Raw genomic sequence first — 24,952 nt, 5'->3', positions numbered from 1 at the left:
TATATTTTCCCAGATTCTGGGCTGCATTACATGCGCTCTGTGCCAGAACGATCATGCAAAGACACCCTTAAAGGCAGTATAGCCAGCCAGAGGACTGCTCTCCCGCTGGGGTGCAATCAACAGAATTATAACAGCTTTTGCTATGCCCAGCATAGATTCAAAGCCAGAAGCAAAGGAGCAGGGATTAAACACTCTTATTAATACCCATGCCTCGTGTTTTCTAGTAGGGACTGGCAAGGCTCTGAGAACTGAGGATGATACGTAAACAACAAAAGTTCATCAAGCTGACAAAAAGGAAAAATAGGCACTGAAACTGATTTTTAACAGTACAACGGGTTTTGTAGTGAATATCAGGAAATAATCCCCCCAACTATATTTTCACGCAGAAAATGACGGATCCAGAGGAAGTGACAAAAATGGGAAAAAAAGAACCCAACCTGGTAGTCCAATCTACAAAAGTGACTGGCAGCATTAGCCACCAAAACTACCTTTCTGTCAAGACATAGCATGGAAGTATAAATTAAATTATTTCAATTTTCTAACGATAGCTATGGCCACAGTTTTATTTTGCATGTATGTGTGTATACATGGGTAAAAAGGCAAATATTTTCTGCTACAGGAGAGGGGGAAAAAGGAACCATTTTCAAACTACCTGTGATCAAAACGGATGTTTACCTCAGTCATAAAAGCAATAGAAAAGGAAACCCAATCACCATTCAGCCATAAAATAAAAGATATACTATAAAAAAGTATGTGCGAAGGTAGCTGAAATGATTTTTGAAAATACTGCAATGGATATATTTCTTGAAATGAGCTGTTTATTGCATAAAGCACAGCACAACCTAAAACTGCGATTGTACAGGACTCATGATGATGTCTTTCTTTCATCTCTCTTTCCCCCTTCCTGCATCCTTTTTTTTTACTACCAGTAGGGAATATTGTCACAGAAATGAAGGGGGGGGGGAAGTTTTTATTTCTGGTAACTCCTTTTAAACAAACTGATTTAATAAGGGCTGCAAGATTGGGCCCTTGCTCTTTGTGTTAATAACAGATGGTTATGATATGGGGCCAATTCCTGTTTTTCTTACTTGTACAAGTAGACCCAAGGGACTAATTATTATTGTTGTTATTATTTTTAATGAACAAAGTAAGCAAGATTTTACCCAAGATAAAATAAACAGTTTTGCAACAAAAATGTTTGTAGTCCCCTTTTCTACTGAGTAAAAGTAGGGAGCCTCTCCAGTAGGTCTTATCAGTCCTGAAGGAAGCTTTAAAGGACTCCAGTTGCATGCACTTGGAAGGAACAGGGACAGAGAAAACTGCCAGGCAAATGCAAAATTATAACAGTTTTGCCAGATTTCCCCAATATGTTTCAGAAACCACTGTCAGAGATCGAGATCAGCAAGGCAGCCCCTGCAGCACAGCACTTCCATCTAGACCGGGTGGAGCTACCACAACGCCCAATATAGACAGCTATGGGGATTTTAAAGAGCACAAGGCAGCTCCATATGTTAACGTACAGAGAACTGCAATACTGTACAGCACAGGATTTTTTCTCCCCAGTGAAAATCATAGGAAAAGGGTTCAGATGCAAGGATATTCCTCTTTTCTATCACCTCTATGTCTTTTGATTTTAGTTAACAAATCTATCCTGGTTGACTTAATTTGTTGACTTTAGTTAACAAATTAAGTCAACCAGGATATATTTGCAAGTATATTTTTCAACAGTACAATGGATTCTGTAGTGAATATTGAGAAAAAAAATCCTCTCAAATATATTTTCATGTAACCAGTTAATCAGTTTCATTGCTCCTGCCTATATTTTATCAGCTTTATCAACTTTATATGCTTCCCTATTTACAGGTTTACATATATTTACATATATTTTCATGTAGAAATACCAAATCCAGAGGAAGTGATAATAATGAGGAAAAAAATGTAATCCAATCTGGTAGTCCAGTCCACAATGGTAACTGGAATTATCAGCTGTGGTTATGATTTTTATTTTGCATGTGTGTATGCCTGTGTTAAAATGAAGAGAAATAATGAGAAATAAATGCTCATGAGCACATCTTTTGCTGAAGGTGACACAGCTCTCCAACTATACAGTAAAGTATCTCTCCTCTGTAAAGGCCATATGACCATCCATCATGCCACAAGGCTTCGTTAGGTAACTCCCATCACTTGCATGCAGGTGCCCAGTACAAAAAGGGCATATTCCATGCTCCTCAAAAAGAAGAATCATGAAGGAAAAACTAAAAGCCTAAGAAACTGGTCCTGGGGCAGCAACATAAAATGACCTGTACCAAAAGCATGTCAGGGGTAGGAACAGAATGAGGAGACGGCTACACCGCATCATTAGCACCAGCTTGGTCCACGCACTCATAGGCTCCAGATAGGAACTGGTCTTTCATGGGCTCTTTCTCACCTCGCTCTGCACAGGCAGACAGAGCAGATGCCCTGCCTGCTGAGAAGGATGCTGCAAGATGGGTCTCCATTTCTAGAGCTATCTAAAACTCATTTCTGAATTATTTGCAAGATTGAAAGGCGTCTCCCATCTCTGTGTTTCAGTATTATATAAGCTAGGGTTCAGGGGCCTTCTTCCTCCTAAAGGAAAAGTTAAATGAAGTATATACACATATTAAGTATGTAAAGCACATTTATAAAGCAACATGCAAAAATGAAACATTGTTTTAATCTGAAGGATTAAGCACATCAACCATTTGTGGCTAGAAGGAACATGAATACACATTACCCATATTAACCAGAACAAACTAGACACTTTTCTTAATAGATGACAAAGAGGTTATAAAATTAAGGTTTACCTCATATATGCAGTGAATCTAACGTACATGGAAGGATACCTTCCCTTTAGAAGGAAGGATAGCTCAAGCAGAGGATCTCTTGTGTATCTAGGGCTGATCTGTAGTGTTTCAAAGTGCTTAGATGACCTGAGTAGCCTGTCTGTGCACAGTTTCAGAACATGTCCATCAATCTGTGTCAACATTCTCCCAAACTCCACTTTGACTGGCAAGTGACAGGCAGTTCTCTTCTGAATGTTAATGAATACCCTTGTCATCTCTTAAATACATAAAATCTCTTTAAATGTAGGATTTATAAAAAGTAGGATTGTGTTTTCATTTATTCTTGCATTAGCAAGGAAAAAAAAAACTCCACTTAAAGATTGCACATCATTGGAACTATCATCATGTGTTTTATTTTCTAAGAAGCACTTGTCTCTGCTTGTGTCATGCAATTTTGAAACCCATACTCTTGAATATGCAATTTTTACATCTGTAATACACAATACCATCACTGTGTAGCTCTACATATGACAGAAAATCTTTAAGCTAAACATTAGAAGTAGGTATGTCATTGTTTCCTCCTCTGTCATACTCATTTGGGAGATGGGGAAGAAGTATTTTAAAAAGACAATATTTTTCTCTCTCATTTTGGGTCATTATTCCCTAACAGTTCCACTGACAAGAGCTTTTTAATAATAAGCCAAATAGAGATTTGTTTCAATTGATAAACTGAAGCATACACTTTATAAAGCCAAAGGATTGTACCTTTTAATCAGAAATTTCAAGTGATATGTCACTAATAAGCCAAAGTAAGTGGAAGAGAGAAACAGCCACAGATCCAGATGGAATATTCTATTCATATCTGAGCACTTTGGGACACGATTTGCAACCCTGCTTATGATTTTAAGCACATGATACTTTCACACTTCCCAGCAGCAGGCTGGAGATTAAATCTGGTGGAGAATTCCATAGGCAAGATAATTAGGTGACAATGTTTAGCCTTGGGATTTACTAACAGTTAAAATAATGCCCATTTACTTCAGCTACGGGGGGTGCAAAGTGGGGAGGATGCCTTTCTGTATTTCTTTTTCTTGCTAGTGTCAATAAAATTGCTGACATTTTAAAAGTTTTCCATTTGTCTGAATAAATATATTATTCTTACATAGTAAGCACGCAATTTAATGCCACTACTAGAATACATTCAAGAAAGAGAATAACCAATATTAACTTTTACAGAAGAGGTACTGGTATAGAATAGAAATTTTTGACCAATGCACAAAAATGAAAAAGGCAAGTTATCCAATTTATTTATTGTGCAAATAAATTGATTAAGAAAAAATGTTGACATTTGGAAACTTGAGAGATCAAATATCTGAGGTCAAACATTTGATTTCAACTAAGAGACTGTATCATGGGCCTGATCCATCATAAGCATACAAAAGGCCAGGGGGAGGGGGGGAAGAAATCAAATAAGAATATCCTGCCTTCAATATAATTTCAGTCAGGTTCTAAAATTATATCTAGTCAACAACACACATATATAAATATATTTAAAATATATATATCCATATGTACATATATATGTATACACACACACTCCAAAGACAAAAGAACTGTATAAAACAGATTTTCTTAGCTCATTTCTTACTATTTGTTTCATATTTTGAGACCTAAAACTAAACTACATGGCCTAATAGGAAAATAAATAAATAAATAAATAAAAGCTTCATTTGCTGTGATGGCCACCTTTATAAGTGCATGAATAGAGTGTTCGGCTATTTACCTACAAAAAGGATATAAGAAAGCTCATCATTGAGGAGACTGGAACTCATGTCTCCATATGAATGGTGCTAAGCACTACACTATGCATCAAGTTCACTGCTGTATGCTAGACAATTGTATTTAGTTTTCCCGTGGAAAGAATAATAGTTTCAGCAGGGGTTGCTAATGCCTTGTAATTCTGACTTTCTGGTGGTGGTTAATGTATGCCCTTTTTGGAAGCAAAAAATCCAAGTTCAAATTCTCTTAAGAAAAAAAAAAATTGACCTCAATTAAAAAAAAAAAAAAAAAAAAAAAAAAGCAAACCTGAGCAGAATGAAATCATTTAACTATGATCAGTAATCACAGTCACAAGTAGCCTACTCAGGTGCTGCTCCACAGACAAGCTGGAGAATGTCTAGTTTTTGAACGTGTATCCTGCTCAAGCACCAACGGGGCTAAACTGTTTGGTACACAAACTGCCACACTTTCATGAATGCAGCAAACTTGACTTGTAGAATCTCAGTTGCCAACATTCTTGAAGTACATTCACGGCAGCAAAGCAAGGATATCTGCACCAACCACATCCTTCTACAGACACAGATGGATTGATTCAGTAGGCATCTCAGGCAGCTATGAGGTGATGCATAATTTGTTCTCAAGATCTTCCCATACAATAGTTTTGGGTAGAAAAAGATGGTACATTCCGGGAGTTCAAAGAATGCTGTTTGCTACTCATAAATGGAGACAGGCTAATAAACTGAGAAGTGAAGGGGTTGCAAGACACAAGTAATACTAATTTTTCAAATGGAGTGGATCGGGTAATTAATCAAGCTTCCAAATAGCTGAGTTTTTCCTTGATGATTCATCAGAAGTAGATAGAAAGAATGGCAGAGTTCCCTATGCAGCGGTTAGACCACTTCCTCTAGGAAGGTCATAAGGCTGGAAGGAGAATATACACATGGTCATTTGAGAAAAATGCACTTAATGTAGGAACATATCTGGAGGATGTGCTGAGTAAGGTGACGGGAACACACAGCTGGTCATATACATGATGTGACAACATACTAGCCACTAGCCACCCGCTACGAAAAAGTCTTGGCCCTTGAAAGTAATTACTCCAACGCAGGCTTGTGTGTTCCAATCTATGGGAAAATCAGCACTAGACATCTACACTGGGAGATATTTCATACTCACATATAACATATTATAGCCATTAATTATGCTAGAGATTGTTTATCTCATGTATCACCAGTGGAATTGAGTATTGTATATATTTGATTCTCCATACACATTCATAGTAACATGACACCTACAAGTTAGAAAAGCACACATAATCAAAAATGCATTTAAATATATGTTTCACCAGCTTGAAAGCTTTAGGTTTATACACATGCTTACAGTTACTGAAAACTTCATCACTTCCCTCAGCAGGAAAATATTAACCCACAATGTTATTCTCACTGAAGTCGCAGGATACTTGCTCTTCAGTCCTAGGGATGAAATCTCAGCCTACAGTACTACAGATAGTTTCCATGTTAGGCATTACTTAAAATAGTCACAAACTTGTTTTCAGAAAAAGGAGGAGGCCTGTTTTAGGGGTAGTCTTGCTACAGTATGTTTACAGTAAGGCACAATATTAGAAATATATTTGTTCAAGACTAGTAGCCTAGACAGCAACCCAGTGCTTATTTCATAATTACATCAGGAAGGAACCTCTGCTCTAGTCTACATTTATGTAAACTGATATTATTTCATAGAGTACTAATCATTACTTTCTTAATCGAGCACTTGCTTTTCATCAATCCAATGCATTTGAGGTATGTCAGGTATGAGAAAACACTAATAATTATACCCAATTACACTTTAATTAGAAAAATGTTTGATATTGTTATTGCAGGAGACCTGTATCTTGCTCAAAAAGCACATGAAACTAATGTAAAACATAAAAATTAACTTAAAGTATCAATTTACTTAAGATAAAAGAAAAAAAGCAGATGTTTCTTAAAGTCATGAGCAACTACCTCCTTAGAATAGGCAGCAGTAATACACAGCTAAGTGAAGCTATGCAGGTGCATGAATTGACAGGATCAGGACTTTAGGAAGCATACTAACTGAGCCAACTTCCTACCTCCAACAAGCTTTTACTTGTTTGTCTTTGCTACTCCCAATTATAATCATAAATTAGATTAAAATTAAGCCAAATTACCTAAAATTTATATAAGTTTAAAATAAATAGTTTCTACTCTGAACTACAAACTAGGTACTATTCACTTTCACACACAACAGTGACACATTTTTCATTAGTATTAAGGACAAAAGAACTCTTGGTGACAGACACCAACAAATGAAAAGATACAAACTGTACGGGAATAAAAGCCTCAGACAATTCATATAAATGCCTTAACCATATTTGCTATTACTGCCATTTTCTCAATCACCCAAAGTTACAGAAGAAATTGGATATTGCATCATCTTGTAACTAGAGGTTAATTTTCATGAAATTAAAGACAGGGAAAACTGAATTAAACAGTAAACCAGCTCTTTTTTTTTTTTTTTTTTTTTTTTTTTTTTTTTTTTAACTCTTTGACACCACAACATTCTGCAAAGTCTTAAAGTAGAAAACATCTACATATTTTTGCTGTCACATAAATCATGTTTGGCTTTTAATAAGTACTCGCTTTTCTTTTAAGGAAACTCATTGCAAATTGTTTTATGCTTACTTCAGTTACAGCCTTAATTTTTTATTAGAAAATTAGTAATTATAGTATCTCTAGAAGAGGAATACGACGAAGAGATAAACAAGTATGTGCAATTTATGAACACTCAGTAATTAAGTCTACTTAGAAACTTTCATTTTGTCTTTTGCAGATATAATTTCAAAAATGTTTTTACCTGCTTTCAAATTTTTTAGAAAAACAAGCTGTGGACAACTTACTGTTTTTTTAATAACTAAATTGCAGACAGAGCTTATATAGTACAGGGAAAATTCTGAAATTTATTGCAGACAAGCCAGGAAGTAATAATTGTTTTATACTGTAGTTTAAGTGGTAATAAGCATGATACTAGCTGAAAACCCACAAAAACAGAAAATAAAGTACAATCTTCACAGTTTCCTAAGTAAGAAGTGAGTGATGTTTTTAAAGCTTTAGTACTCTTTAATATAAATAGCCTGATATTTTAGGAAAAATAAGCATTTTTGTGAGAGCAGAGAAAGTTTCAGGTCCAATAAAATTCAAAAGCTAATCTAATTAAGCAAGTATTTTATTGACATGATTTTCATTTCTTTCAACTTCAGTAGCAAACATGGATTTCTCTGCATGTTTGTCCCACTTTTCCAGTAAGATCCTCCACTTCTTTTTCGCTTAAGGCTCTTTGTTATCAGAGAATAATTTCTACTTTGAACTACACAAATAGTGTGCTTGAATAGCATCGTAAGCATTTTACTGTCCATATAAAAGATGTCTTACTGATACATTAAGCAGATTAGTTAGGCGTGTTTACATGCACCCACTTTTCTCCGATCAGTTCTAAATGATATTTGCTTCAGCTTCTCTGGATCCTACTTAGACTCTTTTCTTTCAGGGACCTTTTTTTCTTTTCTTTTTTTTTTTTTTTTTTTTTTTTTTTTTAGATTAGTTTAGAAATTAACACTCATATTTAACTATCATATTTAACTAAAACAAATGTACACTTGAGATTCCCCTAACAAGGATTACATGTGTCACTTAGACTCAGAAATGAAAGAACATTTAACTTACTTTTAATAGCTTAATTATCAAAAAGTAAAAGAAACCCTGAACAAAAACAGGGACTTTCCAAGCAAGCAAGTGGCTTTTGCATGTAAGAAAATCATTTCTACTTGGAACACAGTAATAAAAATATTACATGCCTATTACATCTTTCACAAAAGATTACTTGGCACAAAAATGTGTTCCAAAAGCTAGAGATACTGTTTTGGGTGACAGACTTGAGAGAAAGAGATTCTGCTTCTAAATACAAACTAAAGCTCATTTAGAACAAACAGAAAATCTAGACTTTATGGTTGAGGAGTTAACAACCCAGCTGTTGAGCAACCGTTGCTAATTCAGCAGTGGCATCCTAGATCTGTAAAAAAGACAGTTTTAGTGCTTCCACTGTAACTAAGGGAGGAATTATTAAGATTCTGGTTGCTTTCATTGTGGTTTATTTTAGAAATCCATGGAGATAAAAAAAAAAAAAAAAAAAAAAAGTTCAACAAACTTAGTTTAAGAACTCATACACAGCAAAGCTCAAAGCTCTAACAAGATACAAAAATAGAATTAATTCCTGGACACAGCAGAATCTGGAAAGAGGAACAGAGAAGGGGAAAGAAGAAAGGATGGAGAAAAGATAAAAATTCTGAGTGCATCTACATTATCCAACAGTTTAGTTTCTAGGATCCAGGCGTCTGACTGCCCACCTGCATCTGCTGCTTCTCACTAGCCAACATTTCTAAAGCAAGCCAACTCGTTCATTGGAAACTAAATCAGTCCATAGCTCTAAAGTTGGTTCAATTCAGAGATCCTCAGATTGGCACTATGAATGAGAACTATCCAGTTTTAACAACCTCCAAGGTGGTTCTTCAATGCTTCAGCTCAACGCAATCTAACATCTCACGTATCTTCATGTCACACTTGAGAGAATGTAGATCATTTTGTCTAACTTACTTGGGGATCAGTCTTTAAAGAGGATGAGAGAAGGGGAGAGGAGCTGTCTGCCACATCCAAAAGCCTGAAGGACTTGAGAAAAGTAGGCTTAAGAAACCTAACTGACCCATGGAAGCTCACAGATTTGTGGAAATCATGCTTTTTACAGATGCTAGACTGTTTTGAAAGAAAGACTTTTAAAAAAAAAACACACCTTCTACTGCAGCTCCCTGACAAGAAAACAGAAGATTTCAAGATGAAAGAATGCCAAGGCACTTAACTTTCTCACAACTACAAAGAGGCTGGAAGTAAGCACCAGAATGGACTTGGATCAATTCAATAAACCACATCCTCAAGCAATAATACTCATTGAAACTAATTCCTTTCCCAGGAAAGGATAGAAGATGATCATAACTCTGCATTTCATAGCACAAACACCTTCAGCACTCTTCACCCTCTCATTGCAAGGTCTTACTTTCACCTAATAATTATCCGGTACATATTTCTGAATCCTGCTGGGGCCCTTTGCAAAGACACTTACTTTATGCTTCTTCAATTCGGTATTTTATATGCAGCTGGATTTGGGACCAGATCATATTGACATTTGTTTAGAAAGGGACAGAAAAATTACTTAGTAGCTTAGGGGAAAAATAAGGAATGCGCTTGTGTTGAACTTCCACTAGGGTCAGAGGAAACGACAAGACTGTCAGGAATACCGCTCTCCTATGCTCTGGTTCACTTTGTGGAGAATAATTACTCTCTCCTTCCAGGAGCAGCTTAGGAGGCAAATGGCAGAGAGGTAACTTTTCTGCAGAAAAGAAGCTTTTTTTGAGCCTTGATTGTGCAAATGCTGTTGAGGAATTTTTCTTCCATTTTGCCCCTTGTCTGTAGAGCAAAATATTTTCAAAATGAGAAAGCAAGAGTGGCAACATGGGTCACTCAAGCTGCATGTTACCCACAGCTTTTGGAACATATTACCTGGACCAAGCTCTAGATCAACTCACAATTCATGCAATCTGAACTTTTTAGCAGCACAGTAACCCCTTTTTTTTTTTTTTTTTTTCCCCAGAGAAATCTAAAAAGTGAAAAGTTAGGAGCTTATTCACATTTCCTTCTCAGTTCATTGCCATCTAACAGTAAACTTGTGGCAGGTATAATGCAGTTTCTGTTTCTGGATCTGATATCAAGCAATATTTTGCCAAGCCAAGAGACAAAACTTTGTGCACCCCGCAGCCCCCCCCCCCCCCAAAAAAAAAAAAAAAAAAAAAAAAAAAAAAAGTAGGAACAGATGCAGCTTGCAGTTTGGCACAGCATACAGCACATGACAGTTTGGAAAGAAAAGCCTGTAGCTTCCCTTTTTCCTCACCAAGACAAAATTTACAAATAGCTACAATCCCCTCCCCATTTTGGGGGCCAATAAAAGAACTGCTAATGCATATGGTATCATAAAACATTTAACAGTAAAATGTACCCATTTGGCTTTCCCTAGAATTCTGAATTTTTGGACTTAGTGCCAAATCATCTATGTAATTTCTCAGTTCAGTCATATTGAGAGATGCTTTCTACCTTCTGAAATATCACTCTACTGCTTGGATTGAGTACAGTTCTCTCCCTTTCCATTCCTCCCTCTCCCTCCAACTAACATGAAACAGATGGAAAATACTTTACACTAGAAGTTCACAGAGAATCATTTTCTCCTTCAAATCCCAATCATTGATCCCAATGTGGTTCTTACGAAGGCAATATATTGACCAGACTCCACTATGAAAAGTCATCTAGATTAGGAATCATCCAAGGTAGGATGCTATCAAAAGTTCACTACTCAAGTAACTTTTTTTTTTTTTTTTTGGTGGGAGTTGGAGGAGAGCTGTTTTCAAGTAACATATGCAGTACATGATGGTAGAAGGGTGAGTATTTGCTAAGTACCTTTCAGGATAATCCTTTAAAATGTAAAACTTGAAGCCCTGAGTTAAACTTGATTTTGTGCATTTCACACTGCCAGACATATGATCGACATAGAGGAAACAATGTCCTGGCACATAAGCAACAGAGTCCACAGTACAAAGTTCAGACAAGTATCTAGTTTTCTCATGCTTCTTTCACCTAGCTTTAAAATACTGCCTTAAATGAAGATTGTGAACTCTTTTGATTTAGGCCATACTGTTTGTGTGTTATCATAGTAGATCACTGGAGTGACACAGTTTTCTTGGCACAACTACAGTGAGAAGTAATCAGTGGACATTTAAGGGAAAAAAAAATAATTCAAACTGAAAGATTAGCACTGAAAAAGGAACACTGGAAAGCTCAGTTTCCAGATTATGCCTCCCTACTCATGATTGTTTTCTTCCTTACTCTCCACTGGCATTACCAGTTCCTTATATTCATATGATAAAAAAAAAAAAAAATCTTCTAGCAACATACCCAGTATGGAATTGTATATAAATCAAATTTCAATTGTTTTAGTGTCTGAACTTGATAAATTTCACATACAGGAGAGAAGCTGTATGCAAAAGGAATACATTCTTCAATCACAGCAAGCCAATCAAGCTAGCTTAATACAAATGAAAATCCCCACTGAGTTACAGGTTGAAAAGCTATTTTGAATTACAATGTGGCCATCTACTTGGTCTTCTACCTTTGCTACCACACAGCCAGATAAGGTATTATTCTGTATCTTTAAAAGACTTTCCTATTGTGTTAAGTTAATTCAGCTGAGCTTTAGCAAGTGTGAGAGAGGAATCACAGACTTTTGCCTGTCCTGACAGATCACAACGCTTTCTACCAGGAGCAGTCCCAAAGAAGTCACACAGCATGCCAGGTACAAAGTATTTGCAGAAGTGAGCCCTTCGACAGCACTATAAAAGCTCTGGGTTAAGGAAGCACATACCAGCTTGCTTCTGCTTGATCTGTTACACAGCTTGACAGTAACAGATAGCCAGTTGCATTAGTGTCAATGTTCAGATAAGTTTCTCTCAGTATCTGTCACAAAAAACAGACGCTGTATCAGTGTGCCGGCTGTATTATCGGTCACTATGTAGTTGATCATACTTAATAACATCCCCAAGCGCAGACAGGGCTAACAAGCATCACAGACTCCAACCACCATTGTGAACCACCGAGTCACCCAGATCACTCTGGGTCCAAGCTGCCAGCAGCAGGCACTTGGTGAGTGGCTGCCTCCCACCTTTTCTCTCTCAAGTACATTAACTTGCCTCAATATGGGGCCAGAGTTTGTTTTCAAACTCTTAACAGAATCACTGAAAGAAAAGAGGAAAAATGCCATAAATGATCCTCTGGACTGTTTCCAGAGTGGCGTATTCGCTTAGCAATTGCTTTGGAAGCAAGCCAAAAATAGGAAGTGTTCTTGCAAATGAACACACTACTATTCTCAAGTACAAGTTATCATTTAATTCTTTTGTCAACATCAGTGTGGTTAGAAATTAAGAAGCCTGTTTAATAAACAATTTACTTGAATTCCAGTTACCAAACACTGATTTCTTATGTTTTATCCCACCCCTACCACCCACCTTCTACCCTCCAACACGTTCCAAAGTACACAGCTTCCTTTTTCAGAGTTGCTTTCTTCTATTGAAAGTCAAATAAAATTAGTGTGATATAATTATATAAATCATGTCTAGGTTTCTAAACAAGAGCAAGTTAACTAAGAAAAGGGAAAAAAAAAGTCAATTACTCAAGAAAACAGTTGAAAATGTCAAAACAAGCTTCAGTGGGACACAATACTTAATATTTTTAACAGAGCCTTAATGCAGTCTACTGAACTGCTTATTGTGGGCAGTTTTTTGCATTAGGATTATTCCTGATGACATCACCCTCCACAGTGTAGAAGCCTTCATCCCTTCCCAACATAACAATGAGAGATTTGCGCAGGGCTACAAAGTGTTCAAATCAGCTCCACTCACTTCGCCTTACACCAAATTTCCTCGTACAAACCCGTCAGGAATATGATCGAGGATTTCAGGGTTTTGTTCCCCCCACGTCCCTAAGAATATCTTATTTATAATAGGACACGATTTCTTTCTTTCTTTCTGAGTGACCCCAATCCTGCACAGATTTTGAAGTCCTCACACAGCCATCTCAGACTCAGTGACTGCTGTCAGGTTTAGTTTAGAGATTTTGTAGGTTTTACCTCTTCACAGATTTGTGGAGCTTTTTTCCAAGTTTTCTGACTTTCACACAACATTTCTCACCAAAGATAAATGTTTCTATCTTATGTCAAAAATATAATGATACATAACTTGTGTTAAATGAATGTGTAAACATAAGTCTCTAAGCAAACTGCCTATTCTCTGGATTTTACTGTAAGCAAAGACAATGAAATATCTTTTCTCTTGCTAAGCAATACATTCTTCAACACGTAGCCCTAGTGACAGCAGCACTAAGGGTAACTAAATCGGTCTCAACTCAAAAGTACAGCTCAATAGTCTCCAATTTGCTCATATTTAAAGCAAAGCAATGTGATCCCCTGGCAAGCCAAAGGTTTAGAGTTAGTTTTCTATATAAAGATACTGTAGAAAGAGAAGCATACCTTGTTTTGGTAACTTGATATTCTGTTTGAAAGATTTAAAATGAAACTCTTCTGTCTGAATCTGTATATACTTATGACACCAAATTTTAACTCACTTTTTATTGTATGTATATTCTTACCACTATAAAGAAACCATACCTCATTCTAAGTTTATCTCCTATTTTAATTTTCTTATAATTCTGTCACAGACCATATGAAAGAACAAATTATTTAAATATTCATATCAGAGAATGTTAATACTGTGTTCCATAACAGGTATGATTTGCTCAGCATTACCCCAAGAAGTATGAAGAACATCACCTTAACCTCTTTACAACGTTAGTTCTGGGTAAGTTATGCTTCACACAACTTTTGCTCCATTTTTTTCTTCTTTAAATTTCAAAATACAATAAGCAACTGATGATTTCCATATCCAGAAAAGGTGACTGCTTTATATTAGCCAATGTGAAGTTTACAGAGTAAGGGTCTGAAAGCAGACTAATGGCATATATGGCTAGGGGAGGAAAGCAGGAGGAGAGGGTAGAACATAACCTACAGTGTAGATACTACAGCAGCTTGTATGTTTACTTACGTTCACACGTGTCTCCTTTCTGCTGGTATCCCGCTTTGCAGATACACTTTCCAATAGGCACCAACCATTCTCCCTCTGCACTGCAGTGCATCTTCGGAGAGTTCTCAGCCTCCTCCTCTGCACTGCTGACACAAGTTCCTCGTACTTCAACTAAAGAGGAAAACTCTGAGCCAGTCACTGTATCAGGAAAAATAGCTAAGTTCTCAATGATGGACCAGCACTTCTTGTAGTAGACTTTGACAGAGACCAAAGCAATGCAGGCCCCTACATCCTGAAATGCAAGATAGAATCCTTTTTTGGACAAAGGTCCAATTTCTCTCACCTCTGTGTTAAGTTTCATTTTTCTCTCCCCAAGATCACCCTGGGTAAAACTTTCATCTGCTGCAATAGTGTCTATTTTTACATATTGGTTTTCTCGGATATTCCTGCCAGTGTCGTAGTCTGTTTCATAATAATACAAGTTAAAAGTTTCTTTACAAGTCCCCAGAACTCCAGGAAGACTGTTACAATCCCTCAGAGTGAATTTCAGTTCTACAAAAATCCTTTGTGCATTGCTTTTTGCAATCCAGTTAGTCCGAAGCCAGTTGTTTTGGTTAGGTTCCATGACCTGGCATACCTGGTATGTTCGTATAGGAGTGTAGTTTTCATCCAGTCCACTAATTTCTTCCCACTAAAAAAATAACAAAAAATCAGTAATACAAAACAAGGATGCCACAAAATGTAACTACTGCATATTTGAAAAGACTCCATACAATTCCTTTTTAAACAGTAAGATTTTGTAAAAAGGGGACTATTACTAAAATGTTCTTATACACCAAAATGAAGAGAATACATTTTAACGCAGCTGCAAGTTCTTTCTCCCACTATGTCTTTTCCATATATACATAAACCTTTAAAAAACATTTTCATGTCATCTGCACAACTCTAAAGCTTGAGTTTCAGAAAAGGCTGTTTAAAATACCAAGTTCTGCTTATATACTGGGCTCAACCACATTTCATTAAGGTTGTGGGTAAGCAAAGACCAAAAGGAAGTCAACTTTATTTCCAGAGAAATCTAAAACCAGTGAAGTTTTAGAAACTGAAACTGTCTAGCTTGATACATGTATCTGTGTACATAAAACATCCAGTTGAACTTCAGTTCTTCTTCTTCTACTACTATTACTACTAATAAAGTCTTAAAATGTATAAATCATGATTTTTACTACAAATGATGAAAGTGGCATACAGAATTAAAAATCTGAAGGTGAGAAAATACTTTGATTGCCTCCTTTTTGTTCACTCCAAGTCATATTCTGTTCTGCTTACAACCAACGAACTTGACTGGAAGCTCTTTACCCCACATTTGGTTCAGTGGCTGCATCCATGTTAAAAGGATCAAACTTCATTTCCCTGGCCGTTCAAATGAAGACCATGAGATTACATACTTAATTACGAACAACCCATATGATTGAAAGTTTACTGTTTTAAAGCCTGTTTTTTGTTGTTATTGTTCCTCCCTTAGGATAACAACTATATAAAACTGGTGTGTAATAATCCTGTCATCTTTAAACATAATTTGGCGACATAGGAATTTGCACCTCTGGCAACAGCAAACCTTCCACTGAAATCAACAGGGCAAATCTGCACAGGTGTAACTAAAACAGTATCTGTCTCTCATCTTTTTTCATATTTCTTGTAACATTTAATTCATAGCAGAAACTGCAGCTGTAATAAATTAGGGGTCTTTTTGAGCTATCCTTACCCGATGATATAGGCAACCATACTTCTCCTTATGGCACTTAGCCCTCTGGCCCCGAGTCAATAATGCACTTAAGCTCGCGCTTAAGATCAATGGCAGTATTTATGAGCTTAATGGTAAGCATGTGCTTAAGTGTTTTGGGGCACTAGCATACTCGGAGTTGCTGCAGGATTGAGCGCCTACTGACATTCCTTAGGCTGGTAACCCAACACGGAAGGCGCGGGTTTCCCAGACCAGGAGCCCCACAGCGTACAGTACATTGCAAGCCTATTTGACAGCAAATGAGATCATTTTAATGTTGGTCTACTGCTCCAGGACAAAGCAGATGTGGATAAACTGATGCTGGAAGTTATCACCACAAAATATATCATGGCTGCAAATGCTGAAATGCACAGAAGTTGTAAATATCAAAGTGCATTTCAAAGAGTTAAAGTTAATATAGATGTGGTATATTCTGTTATACATACATATGGTATTCAATTATTGAAATATACGGTGAAATGCTCATGAAGTTAACTGAACTTATCACATATGGAACTGTATTCATCTCGGAGCAGAAGAAAAATCTTTGAAATACATTTATTAAAGATAAACAAGCTATAGTTTCCTCTCACATATAGTATTAATAAGAGAAGGAGAAAAAGGGCCGCAGACTGGGGCTTGTCACAGTGGAGAGAAGAAAAAAATATATAGCGTATATATATAAGGCACAAAATCTAAAATTTTACTGATTTTTACATCTTGGTTTCATATCAGGTAGCATACATTTGTTTTTGTCCAAGCAATCTTCCCCCATAAAACCAAGACATATTCTGCAAGGAGATACTCCAATTTGAGGAAGCATGGTACCATTAAAGTTAAAGCACTCGAACACATTGGTCAACAAAATCTGAATCCTAGTGCTCTGATGTGGACTGAACTGTGTTCTCCCCATCAAAACTTATCCTAATCCCTATCTCCATCCACCCCCAAAAACCCAAAGCAAAATATAATAAAAAAAAAAAAAAAAAACTAAACCATTTATCCTAGCACAAAATAAGTGAGCTTTCATGGGGCTAAGAGCCTGCTATAGAAAGCTAACTTGTATTAGAGAAATTCTGATGTTTCAGTCAAGGAAAACATTACAAAATGATAAACTGCGATAATGCAAGCGAAAGAAAAGTAGCTCTACTTTATCTTATTTCTGGTACTAACACCTAAAGTCTAGCTTCCATATTTTCCCACAGTCATCAAAGGAGGGTTTCCTAAAAATATATGGAATTATGACTTACAAGCTAATTAAGTAATCACAGAGCTATTACTCCAAGGAGCCCATCAAAAGTATATCCGCTTCTCTACATAAAAAAAACTTATTAGTATTTCAGGGTATGTATTTGCCTACTCCATCTGAGGTCACGTCTCATTGAGTCTTTTTATAATGACTAAATTTAATGATACGTTTACAGCAAGAAAACTTAACTTTTCTTTATCCTGCTCCTATGTATCATGATAGATGTGCAATTGACTTTTAATATATCCCGTTCTATTGGTTTGTAACATGTGATATGTTAATCTCTCCGTTACTTTGACAATGTTTGATATCACTGTTAGGTGTAACATTGGCAGTTGAGCGAGACATTTAACAAGTGTGTGCCTGATGTATTCCGTGATGATGCAGTATTTTCTCTCAAGAATCTTCCCTGTGTTTCTTCTCATGAAATCTTTATTGAATAGCAAGAAAAAAATGGATAAGAGAAAAGTGTTTTTTCCCCATATTATATTATTAAAATGGTATTTTTTTAGTTAACTTACAAACGACTACTTCTGGACATCCTTACATATATGAATCCATCCATTAGTTTTGGTTCGCTTTTAATTTCTATTTGGAACTGGTTTCTACCTTTGAAAGCCACCTTTTACTGTTTGTTGAATTTGACTCTACTTTCATCTTTAAGTACGTTGACATGCGTAACATGCTTTGACATGTCCTTCATTATCTACAGGTGAGCCTAATACAAGTGCCACCAAGCTAATCTTTCAAATACCTCTAATAAAGGCTTCAATCAATGCAAAACGCTAATGCCGAAGTTATTAGCCATCATAAGTGTTGAGCTCACATTACTTTCTTTCTAAAGACCTCAGATTCGTTTCCAGTTTATGCTTGTATTGATTTTACGATCTTGCTTTTAAAGAAAGAGACTTTCAGATTTTCATTCTTCTTATTTAAAGGATTTGTTACACTCTTATATCCCCACTCACGGTTCACGCTCTTCTGGCTCCAGATTTCTTACTGCGCTGAAGATTAAGGGCCTGATCCCCCCAATTTTTGTTCATGCAGGGAGTTGCAATGGATTCTGTAAGACTGTTTTCATGAATAAGAACTATTCATGTAATTTATGATGTTTCAGACTGAACTAAGGTAGGACAATATATGCACTGTATATCTCCAAAAATGTTCTTCCTCAAGAGCTGAGGAAGGTGTGCTTTTCTATCAGTTTTAATTTGAGATGAAAGCAGTAAGTCTCAGTTCTGATTGCATACAGACAATAATGCAGATTTTACTAAACTTTTCTTTTTTTGATAATGATACACCACAATGGTACATTTCATGAAGAGCCCTGAGTTTAATTGGTAAGTAAGCCGGAGGTGGCCTGAAACACATAATTGGAGCCTAGTTTCAGATATCAAGCTCCTCAAAATGTGGGGATTTTTCAAGTCTGGAATGCCATTTCAAACACATCCACAGTATAAATGTTTATATTTTAGAGCGATTCAGTCTGTGCTACTCAATTACAAAGAAAACATCATAAACAAATTTATGATCACTCATTATATAGAAAATGAAAAACATTTTTACGAAGTTTCCACACAGAAATAAATCTATTATTTCTAAAGAAAGAAGGAAAAAGTGCTTTAAAACACTGTTATAAATAGAGAGAGCTTTCTGGTACACCACAAAGGACTACACTACAAAAGAGAAAGCTATTGAGAACATTTTGGTGAGTTTCTAAAGAGACTCTTCCCTTTAATTAGTTCACATTTGTACACTGTAACCTGATGTACACTTCTTTTTGTTCTAGAAAAGAAAGAGCCATAAACACTTCCCACAATTACTAAGAAAAATATGAGGAAGAACTAGTTTAAAGCAAGCGTTTCAATTGCTTTTGTGAAAATACCTAGTCATCTTTATGAATTTAATTTTTGCACAGAGTACTTACCCCATTGGAAGGAAAGGAAATCCATTCCAACTCTGTCTGTTGTGCTTTAGAGTCCAGCAATATTACTAAAAAAGAAAAATAATATTATATTTAACAGAGGAAATTATTATTAAATGGGGATATAAAAAACAAAATAAATAGTCTACCTTAGGAAAAAATCTTGGCTATGAAACATAATAGAATTTTTGTATTTTTTGTTCATATTAATTAGTGAAAAGGTATTATCTGAAATCATAAACACTAATTTCCTGAAAATAGCTGATTAAATGATTATGTATCATCCATATATATACAGAAACACTTTAATCTTAAAAATTTTTATTGCTTAGATATAAGTGTTTTGTTTATCTCAGGATCCTGAAGTTTTAAAATTCAGTCATTAAGATCCATAATCCCTTCATCTCCTTTGTCCTAGGAAGGACATTTTCGATGTGCTGGTTATTATAAAGTGCTATTAAAAAAAATCAACACAATCCAAATTGATTTAGATAATGGTTAGCCCTACATCTTACCTGAGGTTCCACTTTGAAAGCAGTGGTCTTTTTGAGTGAGAAAGAGGGAGGAAAAAAAAAAGTCCTTTAGGTGTTAAACTAGTAGCTCCACAAATATATGACAAACAGGACTCCAGAAGATAGGAGATTCGACAGTTAGCTCACATACTGCATACTCAAAGTATAATATTTAGGAAAAAGCAGATTAATTCACTTTATAGGAATTGTTTACCAAAATCTTCATGTCAATATATCTCAGCAAGACTTCTATAAAGTCATAAATTCTAGTAAAAGTTAAGTTGTTTTCAGCAATACATAACTCTGCTTCAAAAAAGTAGCTAATCATAGCCTAATAAACCAGCTGTTAAATATTTTGACATTACATATGGAAAGAAACATTGCTGATGTTCCATTACCTCCAAACATATATTTTTTAAGTGTTTTGTATTTTGATTATAGTTATATTCTTTTTTCTTAGCATATTACTGTGAGGTTTTGTAAGACTTTCAAATGGTACATAGATTATTAAGCCTGAGATGCCCCAAAAGTTATGTGAAATAAATTGTTGTAATACATTCTTTCAAAGAGCCAAAGCTGGACAGTGAGAAGACATATAACTAAGTTTGGTACACTTGGAAGATACCTTCTTCAAAATCACATATTTAGCTCTACACTTCTTTTTGGTTGCATGAAAAGGCACATTTCATATTTAAGCATATTGAATACATTTTATGTATAAAGCTATACATAACTTTATACACAGAATTTAATTATAGTAATTTCAATGTGAGTTTTAATGCTTCAACTCAAGGTAACTTTATTAGATCATTTGAAATGGCTATAGGTCCGGTTTAGGCTCTTTGTCCCAGTGGAATCGAATACACAATTTCAAAGAACTACTAGAAATGCCATATGACTCAAAACAAATATATTTCACAGTTCATGCAGTAATAGCTAAAATATTAGTTGAACACAAAAGCAGTAGCTTCCAGGCCTATACTTCAGTAAAAAAAAGTGGGGCTAGTCATTAAGGAAGTTTGATAGTTTCTCTTAAAAAAAAAAAAAAAAAAAAAAAAAATCTGCTTATTTCATTAAGCTTGGATCCAAGAGGCTTTACTTCGTAGTACTTTCTACCGAAAGCAGGTGGGATACATGGCTTGTTAAACAGGAACATTTCTACTGATCGTGGAGAAAAGGGCGCCGCACAGCTTTAACCGCTTCAGTACCAGCACGCTGCTCCGCGGCTGCAATCCATTACCGCTTTTATTTGGCAGCGGTTCGCCATCCCTTAGCAACGCGCGGGCACACACTCCCGACGGAAAGAAAAACAAACACGAAGCCCACTGCTCTGCTAGGGCCCCTTGCATGCAAAACCGGAGCGTTTCCCGGCCACGGGGAAAGTTAGGGAGCAGCTTCCCGTCCGGGCAGCGGGCACGGTGCTTCCCGCGGGGAAAACGCCGCGCCAGAGCGGGTTTTGCAGCGCCCTTTTACTGCTGAGAAACGGGGGAAGAGCGAGCCCCGCTGCCCAGAGGGGTGAACCCCCACCCCCCACCACCACCCCCGGCGGGCGCCGTCCCTCCGCGGCCGCGCTGCTTGCGCCGCGGAGACGCTGCTCGGGCCCCCCTCCCCGCGGCCGAAACGCGGCGCGGCGGGACCGCGAGCGTGGAAAGGACGCGTGAAAACGGCGCCCGAAGCGCAGCGCAGCGCGGGGCCCCGCGCAGGCGGAGAGCAGCGGCCGCTCGCCTGCGCGCAGCGCTGCCCTCGTGCCGGGCCGACCCCCCTCGCCGCCGGGCTCAGTTTTGGGGAGGCAAAGACGGGGGACCCGTCCCGACCCGTCCCGTCCCAGTGGCTCGTAATCACGTGCCGGGGCGAGAAGCTCCCTCCGCGGGTGCGAGGCGGCTCGCAGAGCCCCACAGGTAGCTGGGCCACCTCCGCACTCGGGGAGGCGAGCTAACCTGCCCCCTCCTCATCCTCAGCATCTTCCCACCGGGCCTTCTGTGCAGTCACGGAAAGAAAGTCAGGAAACTTTTCCGCCCTCCTTTTCTCCCCGTCTCTCTTCCGTACCCCGAGGGGGAGCGGTGGGAAGCTGCGCGGGGCCGCTGGCCGCCACTTCGGAGGGGCCGGAGGGTGGGGGCGAAGCAAAGTTACTTCCTCCCTCACGACACGCGCTTCTTCATCACGAGTTTTCCGAGCTTGCAGCAGGTAGCCGCTATCAATCACTGCCTGCCCCCTCCCAACACTCCTTTTGGTGGGCTGGTTTCCCAAGCGATAGGTACACGCATAGAGATAATTTATAAAATATTTATAAACGTTATATATACTATGTATACTACATACTGTGCATAGTATATATATACACTATGCACATACCTACACAGACACATGCTATATACATACGCACATAAACACACATACATACACGCAGGGCAAGCTACCGCCCCCGAGCGCAGCCCCACATCCCGGGGCTCTGCGCAGGGCAGGCAGTGTGCACTTTTCCCTCCATCCATCCCTCCTTCCTCCTCGGCTGTACTCCGCTCCCCATCACCGCCCGGCCGGCCCCATTCACGCTTTCACGCGTTACTACTCCCTGCGTGTGTGTATGCCTACGTGTTTTCCAGCCCCGTTAAATAAACTTTCGAAACGTTACTGAGAAAAGACTCTCTCCGCTTTCCCCCCCTCCACTCGCATCATCGCCTTCTTCTGTTAAGAGCAGAGGACATTTTAACTGAGGAATTTTTTAAGCTCCAGCTACAGGCTCGAAGTGGTATTTTACTGTATGCCAATGGTTTGATGAAAAATATTGACGTATCTGGCTGGGGGGGTACCCACATGCATACATACGCAGATGCTCCGAAAATGCCCCCCTTTTCCCTCTTCTCGCCCCCGCTGCAGAAGACGGGGATGGACCTTGGTCTTTGGCTGTCAAACGTGAGCAGGGAGCCCCGTTAAATCACTTCGGATTTTCTCAGCATGAGAAAAAGAGATTCCCGAATTGACTTTGAGAATTTATTTATTTATTTTTCACAGTCACATCAGACAGAAAACCGCCCGCTCCCTCTCTGTTCGCGGGGGAAACAAATGTTCCGCGCTCGCCTTACGGAGATACCAGGGCGGGATTGATGGGGTTTGGGCAGCCCCGTCGCGACACGCAGATGGTGCAAAACCTCCCTCGCTGCCTCCGGCGGGGCCGAGCGCTGTGTAGCGCCCACGGTGCGGACCCGCACCGCCGCCGAGCACCCGCTAATGCCTGCGCAGCCTGCGCGCCCGGCAGGCCCGCAGCTGCACCCCCCTTCCCCCCCCCGCACCCTCCCAAGGTTTTCGGGCAGCGGCGGCCCGGCCGGAGCGCTGCAGGCCCGCGGAGCCCTGCGCGGCAGCCCAAGCTCCGACAGCGGCGGCCCCGAGCCCCCCACTCTGCGGCGGCCCCGGAGCGCGCCCCCGGCCCCCGGGGAAGAGGGAAACCCGCCTCTCCCGCACCTCCTCGCGGGGGCGAGGGCTGCCCAGGTTTGGGGGGTGGGGTGGGGGGAGTGAGGAGCCGCTGCACCAGCCTCCGACCTGGGGGCTCCCCCGCGCCCCATCCCATGCCTTTACATCACGTGCAAACGCCTCGCAAACCCCATTCCTCAGAGGAAAGGCGGCTGTCCCGGTCCCTCACACACCCGCACGCACACCCCCGGTGCATGCCTTCCCCCTTCCTCCCTCCCTCAACTGAAAAAAAAAATGTTTTTTTTTTCGGGGGGAGGGGAGCGGGGGTGTCAAGCAGCTCGGAATCGTACGCAGGTTCTCCGCTAAGCCGCCGCACGGACTGTGCGTGCAAAAGACAATAAATAAGCCCAAACTTTTGTTTTCCGCATCACCTTACCTTCTTTTGCAGCCTGTGCCTCCCCCGTGCGTGCAAAGCGGAACAGCCAGACGGAGCACAAAATAATCCAAGAAGAGAGCCTACTTTGAAAAACCATGGTGCAGGAACGGGGTTATTTTATATTTCTAGCTATGTATTTCTAGACACTGCCGCTGCCGCCGCTTGGTGGGTGCTAGAGGACGGTGGAGAATTTGCTCTGCTAGGCTCTGGCTCGGCGCTCCCTCCCTCCCGGCTGCCTTTCTCCTCCTCCTGCTGCTGCTGCCCTGCGTCTCCTCCTCCTCGCCGCTGCCCGGCTCCCGCTCCGGGCCGGCTGCCTGCGAGCCCCGACTGCAGCCCGGCCGCCCGCGCCGCGCTCCGATAATATCAATTAGGGGGAAGGGGCGGGACCCCGGCCGGCAGGGCGGCCCGTCCCTCAACATGATCGACAGCCGCCGCCAGCCAAACAGCAGCGGCTCTCGGCGCCCGGCGGGCCGAGCCGGCGCCTGAGTGGCCGCGGCTGAAGGGGCGGGGCTGGCGGCGCCGACCAATGAGCGGGCGGCGGTGTCGGGTTGCCGCCGGTGTTGGGGAGCTCGCGGGCTGTGCGCGGGGCGGTGGCGACGGTTGAGCGGGGCCGGGCCGGGCCGGGCCGGGCCGGGCCGGGCCGGGCCGGGCCGGTACCGGGCAGCTCCGCGTCTCCTCCTGGGCGGCTCTGCGGCCTCCGCGGTCCTCGGGGGGCAGCGGGTCCGCTGAGCCGCCCCGGGCCCCGTGCGCTCGCCGCGGGCCGCCGCCACCCGCGGGCGGCTGGAAGCGGCGGGAGCAGCCGGTGGCGGCGAGGGGGCCCCGGCGGCAGCCGAGCTGCAGCGCGGCGCGGTGCCGGCGCTGCCCCGGGCCGGTGCCCGCGGCAGAGCGCGCCCGCGGGCCGTGCCGAAACGGGGCCTCGGCGTGCTCGGCTCCTGGGGCGGCTCTCCGTCGAAAAGTCAAGTTCCCCAAGACTGACATCACCGACAGCCCCCCCCCCCCTCCCCCCCCGCTTTTTTAATATATTCCCAAAATGCTAACTAGTGACAAAAAAATAAAAAAAAACTTGTTCCCGGGCGGTTGGGTTTTTTTCCTTTTTCTTTTTTGGGGGGAGGGGAGGAGATTTCTTTTAACCCCGCCGGGTGTACCCGAAACGGGGGTAATCCGCTAACAATGGGACAATTAAGAAAGAAAGAAAAAAAAAATAATAATAAAAAAGAGAATTTTCCCACTGTCTTTGTCAGCGCTCGCGCCTGCGGGCCGGCGGAGCGCTTTGCCCGCGGCCTCGCCCCCACCTCCCCGTTTTCATAATAATAATAATAAT

At 40.2% G+C, this 24,952-nt stretch overlaps 1 protein-coding gene across 3 annotated transcripts in view; it reads right to left on the bottom strand.

Moving 5' to 3' along the window:
- The window catches only part of EPHA7 (EPH receptor A7), a 162,925-nt gene extending 138,981 nt beyond the window's left edge, over positions 1 to 23,944 (bottom strand). For all 3 annotated transcript variants that reach the window (XM_062572732.1, XM_062572729.1, XM_062572730.1), the window contains exons 1-3: positions 23,632 to 23,944; positions 19,282 to 19,346; positions 14,347 to 15,016 (exon numbers count right to left, since the gene is read on the bottom strand). In XM_062572732.1, the coding sequence (XP_062428716.1) occupies positions 14,347 to 15,016; positions 19,282 to 19,346; positions 23,632 to 23,728 (832 nt within the window). In that variant the 5' untranslated portion in view covers positions 23,729 to 23,944. The remainder of the gene's footprint in view (positions 1 to 14,346; positions 15,017 to 19,281; positions 19,347 to 23,631) is intronic.
- Positions 23,945 to 24,952: the final 1,008 nt, after the last annotated feature.

The sequence above is a fragment of the Rhea pennata genome, chromosome 3 (genome assembly GCF_028389875.1).
Source record: "Rhea pennata isolate bPtePen1 chromosome 3, bPtePen1.pri, whole genome shotgun sequence".
Taxonomy (NCBI): domain Eukaryota; kingdom Metazoa; phylum Chordata; class Aves; order Rheiformes; family Rheidae; genus Rhea; species Rhea pennata.
Note: the sequence above shows the minus strand (reverse complement) of the source record. Positions and strands in the feature narration are given on the sequence as shown.